Consider the following 10184-nt stretch of genomic DNA (forward strand, 5'->3'; position numbering starts at 1 on the left):
GCGTGGGGGACGGCAGCATCCAGGGGCTCCCCCTTCCCGCCCTCATGGGGGGATCCCCCTCAAAACCATCGCTATGGCTCCTCGGGAGAGGGGGGTGGGCTGACTCCTGCCGGCAACTCATCGCCCCCCCCCCGTAGCCCCCCATTGAGGGGAGGGGCTGGCTCGGGGGGGGAGGGGTGGGAAAGGCGTGCGGCCCCTTTAAATTTACCCAGGAGCCCTTAAAGGAGCCCCAGGGGCCCCACAGCGGCGTCCCCACCCCGGTCGGCCCCCGCCCGCCGCCGCCGCCGCCGCCCTGGGCCCCGCCATGGAGCCCCCGGCCCCCCACCCCGCCCCCGGCCCGCTCCCGGCCGCGGCCGGCCCAGGTGAGCACCGAGACAGCGGGGAGGGGGCGGGGGGGGGCGGTGGGACCCCCCCCCCCCCTTAGCGCACAATGGGAGCGGCGCTGGCTCTTTAGGAAGCCCCCCGACACCCGGGGGGTCCCCAGCCCTTTGGCATTCCCTGTCATGGGCTGGGAGACGCCGGCCTCTTCAACGGGTTCCTGTGCCTTTAAGATGACCTGATTCAATTTAGGGTGCCCGTGTCCCATTCAGATGCTTCCATCCCTCGAACTTGTCCCAGTCCCTCTGAAATGTCCCCCGGAATTCAGGATGGGCCCGGTCCGTTCCACATGGCCCCATCCAATGCGGGATGTCCCTGCCCCTTTAAGGTGTCCCTATCCCCTTAAAGGATCCCCGTCCCCTTAAGATGCCCACAGGAATTTCGGACGCCCCTGACCCTTTAAGATGTCCCTGTCCCTTGAGGATGTGCCCCTCCCTTCCCCACCCCCTCCTCATTTAAGGAGCCTGCCCCTTGAAGCGCGCTGCCCCTTTAAGAACCCCCTGCCCCTTTTAAGATCTCCTGTGCCCCCCCCATTTTGCTGCTCTGTCCCTTTAAGAACCCCCAGCCTTGCCCCTAATCCTTGGTGTCCCTTCCACCCCTTGGACCCCTGAAATCCCCCCTGAACTTCCCCCATTCCTGGACCTCCCTCCCGGGCCTTCCCTGCAGCCCCTTCCCCGCGGGGGCTGCGCCGGAGCCTGGAGCCCCACAAAGCCCGGGAGAAAGCCCGGGAGAAACGCCAGGAGCAGCCCCAGAAACCCCGGGAGAAGCTCCAGGAGCAGCCCCAGGAGCTCCAGGAGAAGCCCCGGGACTGGCGGGCGTCGCGGCCGGGCCGGAGCCGGGTGCCGGGCCGGGACCACCGCCGGTACTACCACGAGCGCTGGCGCGCCGAGTACCTGATGGAGTTCAACGCGGCGCGGCACGGCATGCGCTGCCTGGTGTGCGGCAGCGCCCTGGCCACGCTCAAGCTCAGCACCATCAAGCGCCACATCCGCCAGAAACACCCCTACTCCGGCGCCTGGGGGCCCCGCGAGAAGCAGCTGGTGCTGCGCTCCTGGGACGCCCACCGGGGACAGCCCCCCCGGCCCGAGGGACCCCCCGGCAGCGCCCGCGGGACAGGTACGGGCCGGGCTGGGGGCGGGGAAGGTGGGGCGCGGCACCTTTAAGAGGAGGGGGGGTCCCTTTAAATGTGGCCACGCCCCTTTAGAGCAGCTCTGTCCCTTTAAATGTGGCCACACCCCTTTAATTTCAGGCCTCGCCCTCATCTAGTGCAGTTCCACATTGACCACGCCCACTTTGGCTGTAGCCCCGCCCCTTTTTGCTAAAGCCACGCCTCTCTAAGTAATTGGTGCGTCCCCTTTCAATGCCACGCCCATGATCTGACCACACCCCTTCGCTAAGCCACGCCCCTTTAAAGAGACACTGTCCCTTTAAGACAGGCCCCCACCCGACCACACCCAGTCGCTGAGCCCCGCCCCCTCTGTGGCTCCTCCCATGACCGCAGTGGCAGCCCCAGGTCCCCCGAGTGTCACCAATGGCCCTGGGGCCTGTCCCCGAGGGGTCCCCAGCCCCTCTGTCCCCCCTGCCGACCGCGCTGTCCCCTCCCCCAGGGCCCCCGTCCCCGAGGGCCACCAAGGTGTCCCCGGGGGCGGCGGCGGTGGCGCGGGGCCCCGGCGGGGACTCGCTGCGGGGGTGGCTGCGGGCCGAGCTGCTGCTGGACCTGGAGGCCGGGGGCCACCGGCTGCGCTGCCTCCTGTGCGCCTGTCCCCTGCCCTCGCTGCACCTCGGGGACATCCGGCGGCACGCGCTGGCCGCGCACCCCCGACACCCTGCGAGGACAGCGGGGACACGGCGGGGACACCCCTGGTGAGCAGGGATGGGGGGACAGCGGGGACAAAGTGCCACCCCCAGGGACACCCTGGTGAGCGGGGATGGGGGGGACAGCGGGGACAAAGTGCCACCCCCAGGGACACCCCCGGTGAGCGGGGATGGGGGGACAGCGGGGACAAAGTGCCACCCCCAGGGACACCCCGGTGAGCGGGGACAGGGTGACACTGGGGACAAAATGCCACCGCCAGGGACACCCCCCGGTGAGCGGGGATGGGGGTACAGCGGGGACAAAGTGCCACCCCCAGGGACACCCCCGGTGAGCGGGGATGGGGAGGACACTGGGGACAAAGTGCCACCCCCAGGGACACCCCCGGTGAGCGGGGACGGGGGGACAGCGGGGACAGGGAGGGTGTGGGGAGGGTGTGGGGAGGCTGGGACATCGGGGCTATGGGGACAATGGTGGCGGGACCTGGGGACAATGGGGACAATGGGGACAATGGGGACAATGGGGTGGGTGGCCCCCGGGGACACCCAGGACCTGGCGGGTGCTGGAGGCTTTGGGGACACTGTGGCACATCCCTGACCGGGGACAGGGAGGTGACAGCGCTGTCCCCCCCAGCCCTGCCAGCCCCCGGTCCCGCTGAGGAGGAGGAGGAGGAGGAAGAGGCCGCAGCGGGGGTGGGGGGCACAGGGCCCCCCCCCGCCTGAGCCCCCCGGGATGGGGACACTGGCAGGGGGTGGGGACAACAGGGGCCACCCCACGGGGGCAGTGGGGACACCAGCGACCCCCCAGTGTCCCCAGGTCCCCCCGCCACATCTGCACCCACCCCGAGTCACCCCCCGGTGTCACTGTCACCCCCCCGGTGTCACCTTATTTATGTGTGCGTGTCCCCCCCCCGTTTTTTTACACCCCCCCCACCTTGTACACGACCCCCCAATAAACCCCCCAGAGACCCCCGGGGCCATGGGGACATTTGGGGACGTTGCAGAGGAACAAGGGGACATCGGGGGGGGCACAGGGACATTTTGGGGGGGGGGAGGGGGACATCTGAGGGGACACAAGGACAACTTGGGGGGGGACATTTTCGGGGGGGATCACAGGGACCTTTAGGACATTTCTGGGGGGGTCCCAGGGACATTCTGGGGGTGTCACCAGCACAGAGGGGCCCAGCGTTGTGGCGGTGTTTTATTGTAGCCGCGGCCCCGCGGGTGGATTTTTGGGGGGGGGGGGTTTCCCCTATTTCCCACCCCCCCCACAGCGAGGGGGGGCGAGGGGGGGCGCAGTTTGGGGGGAGGGGGCTGTGGGAAGGGCTGAGCCCCCCCCCCTCCCCCATTTACAGCAGTTACAGACATTTCACCTCAATTAACGATAAAAAAATAAAAAGGGGGGGGGGGGGAACGAGCTTGGGGGGCCCCTCCGGGGGCTGGTTTGGGGGGAGCCCCCCCGGGGCGGCGATTTTGGGGTACAGCCCCCCCCCAATTTCAACCGAGGGGGGGCACAGACGGACGTCACTGTGAGACTGGGGGAAAGGAACAAGTCTGGGGGGTGGGTGGAGTTTGGGGGGGGGAAGACAAGCTTGGAGTGGGGGGGCACCGCTGAGTACCCCCAAATTCTCCCTCCCCCACCCTGGGGTTTATTCCGGCTTCTTCTTGGCCAGACCCGGGAGCTTCGCCTGGATCCTACAGAGAGAGCGGGGGGAGAGATGATTTGGGGGGGCCACAGGGATTTAGGGGGAGTCCCAGGATTTTTGGGAGGGGTCCCCAGGATTTTGGGGGGGCCCCCCTGAGCACCTACTTGGCCATGAGGTCCTTGGTCTGGTGGCGGATGAGGCCCATGTAGTGATTGATCTGCACCTGACGGGGGGGGGGGAATGGGGGTTTCAGGGGTGTCCCCCCATTTCTGGGGGTGTCCCCTTGATTTTGGGGGTGTCCCCTTGATTTTGGGGGGTCTGTTCAGTTTGGGCTCACCTCATATTTCTCGTACAGGGGCGGGAGGGTGAAGGCCAAGATGTCGGCTGGGGAAAAACAGGGGGAGGGGGTTATTTGTGGGGGAACCCCCCCACTCAGTGCTAATTTTGGGGGTCACCACCCCCAAAATCAAACTTTAGGGGGGGTCATTTCAGGGGGAGAAGGTGTTGGGGGGGGGGGGTCTCACCGAGGATGAGGAGGGTGATGCCGTTGAAAACGGCTCCCACGTAGGTCAACAGCCACATGATCAGGGCGAGCTGGGGGGGGAGAGGTTTTGGGGGGGTCCCGGGGGGTTTTGGGGGGTGCCGGGGGAGGGGGAGGAGGGGGAGGAAGGCTGCCGAACCTCCAGGGAATCCACCAGATCCTCCACCAGGAAGAGGTGCACGAGCAGCTGCAGGCCCCGGTTGAGGTGCTGGGCCACCACGGCCGCGTGCGCCTGGAAGGTCTCGGGGGACAACGTCACGTCCAGGTCCAGGTAAGCTCTGCGGAGGGGGGCGCAGGTGAGGGGGGGCCCCAAAATCCGCACCCTGAACCCCAAAATCTGCGTCTGCACCCCAAAGTTTGTGTCCAAACGTCAAAATCCATCTCTGCAGCCCGAGCCCTGGAAGGTCTCGGGAGACAAGGTCAGGTGTGGGTCAGAGATGGGGGTTGGGGACACCCCAAAATCCCCATCCACACCCCAAAATCCTCCTTCACAGCCCTTTGGAGCCCAAAATCCCTCCTCACACCCCAAACCCCCCCTGCCCAGACCAAACCAGCAGCCAGGCCACCCAGCGCGTCCCCCCACGGTGACACCGCTGTCCCCAAACGGGGGCTGGCTGTGTCCCCAAGCTCCCAACACCCCCCAAAACCCGGCTGGGGGGACCCCAAAACCGCCCGCTCACTTGAAGGGGTGTCCCTCCTCGGATTTCTGCAGGGCCTGCACCACGGCCTTGTAGACACGGAGGCTGATGGTGACCGAGAGCAGGGCCCAGCGCCACGTGTGCCACCACGGTGACAGCGCTGAGCGTGGCCAGGGACAGCAGCAGCACCAGGCTGGCGCCGAAGGCCACCGCGCTCTTCTTCACGTCCCGCCAGAACAGCAGCTCCTGCACTGCTGGGACAGCCGGGGAACGTGGGGTCACGCGGGGGGGACACACGGGGGTCACACGGGGAGGTACAGGGGGACAAGGAGGGGACACAAAGTGGGACATGAGAAGAGATGGAGCAGACACAGAGGGGGACGTGAGAGGTGACAAGAAGGGGACACAGGGAGGACACAGGGGGGTGACAAGGACAGGTCACGGTTGGTCCCCGTGTCGTCCCCACCCCAATTTAGCCCAAACTGAGCTCGATGCCACCTTCCCTCTTCCCCCAAATCCACTAATTACCCTCGCTCGTTAAAACAGCCCCCTTGGTTACGCACAGCCCCTAATTGCATACCCCCAGCAAGAACAGGCGGTTAATTGCCCCCCCCCACGGCGTGCCGGCGGGGTTTGGCCCCAAATCCCCGGATTTCACCCCAGAACAAGGCACTCCCTGAGCCCCCTCCAGCAGCGCTTTGGGCTGGGGTCTCCCCGTTCCTCCTCTTTGCTACCCCATTTTGGGGCGCACTCACAGCCCCCCTCCCCTGCCCCTGCTTTCGGCGCCGTTTTGGGGGTGGAAAAGGCCCTGATCGGGGCTTTACCTGCCAGGCGGGGCAGGGGCCCGGCCGGGGGGGTCCGGGGGGGGCTCCCCCAGTTCCCGCAGCGCCTGCAGGGTCTGCTGCTCCTGCTCCCAAGTGCTCCCAGTCCCGGGAGGCGGCGGGGGGGGGACCCTGGCGGGACGGGGGCCGTCCCTGGGGACGGCGGGGACAGCCCCGCGGACATCCTTGGGGACATCCTTGGGGACAGCAGGGGGGGCCTCGCCCCGGCGCGCTCCTCGATGACGGTGTCGTCAGAGTCACCGGAGCTGTCGGCGTCGGTGGGGACAGCGGTGACACCGGTGCCGCCTCCGGGTGACAGCAGAGATGCCACTCCCCACGCCGGGGACACCGCTGGGGGACACCGCCGCCAACGTTCCCTGCGCCGGTGAGGGCCATTCCCGGCGGCCGCGACGTCGCTCTGGATGTCACTCTTGATGCCAGTGACAGCGGCGACACCCGCTCCCGGCACGGGTGACACCATTCCCGATGCCATTCCCCATGGCAGTGACACCGGGTGACGCCATTCCCCGTGCCGGTGATGCCACTGCCCGGTGCCGGTGCCGCCGTTCCCGAGGCCGCTAGCGCCGTTCCCAGCGCCGGGCCACGCCGTTACTGAAGCCGATGCCGCCGTGGCCGTCCCCGGTGGCACCGCCGTTGCTGCGCTCCACCAGGTCCCAGGAGAGCAGCTCGCTGGTGAAGCTGTGCATCTCCCGCACGCAGCGCGACACCTCCTCCAGCGCCGCCGCCGAGCCGGGGGGGGGGCCGGGCCAGCCCCCCGCCCGGGGACACCGCCGGGGACACCGGGGACGCCGCGGGGCTTGGGCGGGAAGTGGCACACGCGGCCCTCGGGGATCTGGCCGAGCGCGGGGCCGAACTCGCGGTCGAAGGCGGCTCTGTCCGGGACCACCTCGAACGGCGACTCCGGCGACTCCGGGGGGCTCTGGGGGTTCCCCCCCGCCGGGAACGCCCCCCGGTCGCGGCCCGCCCGGCGCCGCTGGTGGGGGGGGGACACGGTCGGGGGGGGAGGGTCGGGGTCCCCCCCCGTCTCCCGTTCTGGGGGGTCCCGTGTGTGTCCCTTCCCCCCACCCCCGCTCTGTCCCACTCATTTGGTGGCCTCGTGCACCCCCGTGGGGGGTTTTGGGGCTCCCCCCCCATCCCAGCCATGCGGTTTTGGGGTCCCCCACACATTCCCCTCCTCCCTTTGGGGGGGTCCCCTGTGTATCCCTCCCCCACAGCAGAACCCACACAGAATTTTGGGGCCAGCCATGCGAGGGGAGGGGGTGGTTTTGGGATCCCCACGCAGAATTTTGGGGGTTTCCCCCCCCCCCAAATTCCAGCCATGCTGGGGAAACCCCTCCCCAAAATTCAGGGGTTTCCCCAATCTCAGCCATGCATGGGGAGGGTTTTGGGGTCCCCACAGAATTTTGGGGGTCCCCCCCATGCAGGTGGGGGGTCAAGCGGCGGCGCAGAGGCTTCCCCCCACCCCCAAAAATCCAGGGAGGAGAGACCCCAGTTTGGGGCTAAAAAAGCCCATTTTGGAACCAAAGCCAAATTCCACTTGGGGCTCAGAGCCCTGGCTTTGGGTTCAGAACGATGCGGGGGTGCAGGACACCCCCAAACCTGCAGCTTTGGGAGCTGGAAATTGGGGGGGTGGCGCCACCGAGAACCTCCGTTTGGGGCTAAACCCTCTCATTTCTGGGGGTCAAAACCCCCCAGTTTTGGGTCTGGAGCGAGGCGGAGGGTGCCATTCAGCCCCTCCTCGGTGTGGAGGGGGAATTTTTGGGGTCTCTCCCCCTCAAGTTCAGCCCGGGGGGGGGAGGGGGCACACGAAGCCCCCCCGGCGGCGGGTGGGACACGGCGCAGGCGGGTCGGGGGTGGGGGGGCGCAGGAATTTTGGGGCCAAACCACAAAGAACGACAAATTTCACCTTCAGCAGCAGCGGGGGGAGGGGCCGTGCAAAGCTGGGGGGGGGGAGCAGCAGCCTTGGGGTGCAGGAGGGGTGGGGGGCAAAGCTGGGTGGGGCTCACCCCAGAAAAAGGGAAAAGAAACCGAGTTAAAGAGCAGGAAAAGAGAAACAAAGAAAAATGTCTATTTTTGGCAAGCTTAACCCTTTGTTACCATTTCAAAAAAGGGAAAAGAAACCGAGTTAAAGAGCAGGAAAAGAGAAACAAAGAAAAATGTCTATTTTTGGCAAGCTTAACCCTTTGTTACCATTTCAATGGGGGGGGGGCTCAGCAGCGTTGCCCCCCACCCCCAAACAGGTGAAACCCCCAAAATCCAGGGGTTGTTCTGGGGAGGAATCCCCACTTTGATGTGGCACCGAGACCCCAAAATGACCTTGGGGAGCCCCAGAGTGGCTCTGGGTGACCCCCCCCACCCCCCAAAAAATCCAGGGGGGTTTTTTAGGGTCAGGGCTTCCCCCCCCGCCCCCCTCAGACATTTTTCTTCCTGGGGGTGCAGGAAAAAGGGAAGGAGAGAGGGGGAGACTTGCCTGGTGAAGCCGCAAGAGAGAAACGGGCTGGGAGGAGGAAGAGGAGGAGGAAGAGGAAGAATTGGGGGGATCTGCAAGAGAACACAGAGGGTGAGAGCTCAGCACCCCCCAAAATCCCCCAAACCTCCCCCCCCCCCCCCAGGAGGCGGCGGCTGCTTTCGGGTGACGCAAAAACCACGAGGAAAATTCCAGCCTGGACCCGATTTTGGGGGGGGGGGGGGGGGTTCCACCTCGTTCTCCCGGCCTCCGGGGCAGGGGGCGGCGCAGGGACGGCTCCCGGGGGTCACCCCGAAATTCCCACCCGCCCTTCTCGGCGCTGCACCCCGCCCAGGGCGAGGTCTGGGGTGAAACCGCGGGGTTTCGGGGTGTCCAGGTGCGAGCTCTGGGGGGAAACGCTGGGAATTGCCGAGTCAGGATGCTCTGGAATGACCGCTGGAAGCGGGGGAGCGGTGTCCCGGGGAGGGCGAAATGCCCCCTCCCCAAAATTCCAGGGAAGGACGGACGGAGCAGCTGGTCCCCGACGACCCCAAAGCCCCCAGAAGCATGCAGGCTCCCTTTCCTGGGCATTTCCCCCGTTTTCCTGAGAGCTGTGCGGCTGGAGGTGCCACCAACACCGGCCTCTAAAAAGCTCCTCCGCCAACCCAGTCTCCACTCCAAAGCCTCTTTGTGCTCCAAAATCCCCCTAAAAACTTCTTTCCCCCTTGAAATCCCTCTAAAAGCATCTTTACCGCAAATGTGCTCCCCCAAAAGCTTCCTCCCCTGTTTTACCCCGAAGTTTCTTTAAGCTCCCATTTCTGTCCCCAAGCCTCTCAACCTCGCGCCACCCCCGAAAGGCCCCATCCCCCTGCAACCCCCCCCGCAAGTCTCTGCTCCCCAAAATCTGCTCCCCCAAGGCCTTTTCTCCCTCGTTTCCCCCCTCGCGTCCTCCCCCCGCCGTTTCTAACCCCCTCTGAAAGACTTTCACCTCGCACGCAGCCCCCAAACGCCGCTTCCCCCCAGATCTGCCCCCCAAAGGCCTGCTGTTCCCAATAACCGCCCCCTTAACGGCTTCCCCTCCCTATTTCTGCCCCTCCCGCCCCGTTTTCACCTCACACCCAGCGCCCGAAGGCTCCTTCCCCTCACGCCCCCGCCGAGGCCTCACCTCCCTCACCCCCCTCAGGCCCCACAGGCCCCGCCCGGCCCTTACCGGCGCACGACATGGAACCGCCGCCCACGCAGCCGCCGCCCGCGGCCCGCGTGGAGGAGGCGGAGGACGAGGTCACGGAGGTGGAAGAGGAGGTGGAGGAGATGAGCGAGGACTGCGCGGCGGAATCGGCCATGGCGGCGGCGGCGGAGCGCGGAGCGAGCCCGTCCGTGCGGGGCGGCGGCCGCGCCCCGACTGCGGGGGGGCGGTGCCGGGAGGGGCGTGGCCGGCGCAGGTGCACCAATCAGCGCCCCGCACCTGCTGCAGGTGGGAGGGGCCGGCGCGTTTGGGCCAATCAGCGCCTCGCAATGGCCGCGCACCGCCCTCCCGCCGCAGCTCGGCGCTGATGCGCATGCGCAGAACGAAGGGGCTCCGCAGTTGCCATGGCAGCAGCGGGAGAAGGAGAAGCTGCGCCTGCGCGCGGCTGGAGCGGCGCGATGAACGACGGGAGTTGTAGTCCCAGGGGCGCCCCGCACAAAGGTAAGGGGTTCTGGGGGGGTTCCTGTGAGGGAGGAGCGTTTCGGGGGTCTGCACCCCCGCACTCCAGTGCCAGGGTGTCCTACAGGGTGGAATGTGCTCCTAAAGGCGGTGAGGGGTCTGTAGGACGCTTCTTAGAGGGCGGTGGGAGAGGCCTGCACCCTCCTGAAGGGCAGGGAGCTCCCAGCTCCTTCCCC

At 66.8% G+C, this 10184-nt stretch overlaps 2 protein-coding genes across 2 annotated transcripts; one reads left to right on the top strand and one right to left on the bottom strand.

Annotated features, from left to right (window-relative positions):
• Positions 1-18: 18 nt before the first annotated feature.
• ZFTA (zinc finger translocation associated) lies at positions 19-1782 on the top strand. Its single transcript, XM_068178675.1, has 2 exons — positions 19-362; positions 1045-1782. The coding sequence occupies exons 1-2, from the start codon at positions 305-307 to the stop codon at positions 1539-1541; spliced, it is 555 nt and encodes a 184-aa protein (XP_068034776.1). The 5' UTR covers positions 19-304; the 3' UTR covers positions 1542-1782.
• Positions 1783-3728: 1946 nt separating this feature from the next.
• RTN3 (reticulon 3) lies at positions 3729-9700 on the bottom strand. Its single transcript, XM_068178672.1, is given in 8 exon segments — positions 3729-3885; positions 4001-4059; positions 4174-4220; positions 4361-4430; positions 4517-4655; positions 5058-5143; positions 5145-5269; positions 9514-9700. Coding segments are annotated over 8 exon segments (705 nt in total). The 5' UTR covers positions 9647-9700; the 3' UTR covers positions 3729-3839.
• Positions 9701-10184: the final 484 nt, after the last annotated feature.

The sequence above is a fragment of the Anomalospiza imberbis genome, unplaced genomic scaffold, assembly GCF_031753505.1.
Source record: "Anomalospiza imberbis isolate Cuckoo-Finch-1a 21T00152 unplaced genomic scaffold, ASM3175350v1 scaffold_52, whole genome shotgun sequence".
NCBI classification, from domain to species: domain Eukaryota; kingdom Metazoa; phylum Chordata; class Aves; order Passeriformes; family Viduidae; genus Anomalospiza; species Anomalospiza imberbis.

What these genes read in the sequence shown, in the direction of transcription:
- ZFTA (XM_068178675.1), top strand. Translation starts at nt 305, where the DNA reads ATGGAGCCCCCGGCCCCCCACCCCGCCCCCGGCCCGCTCCCGGCCGCG. An exon ending in CCCGGCCGCGGCCGGCCCAG is followed by an intron (nt 363 to 1,044) that starts GTGAGCACCGAG and finishes CCTTCCCTGCAG; the next exon opens with CCCCTTCCCCGCGGGGGCTG.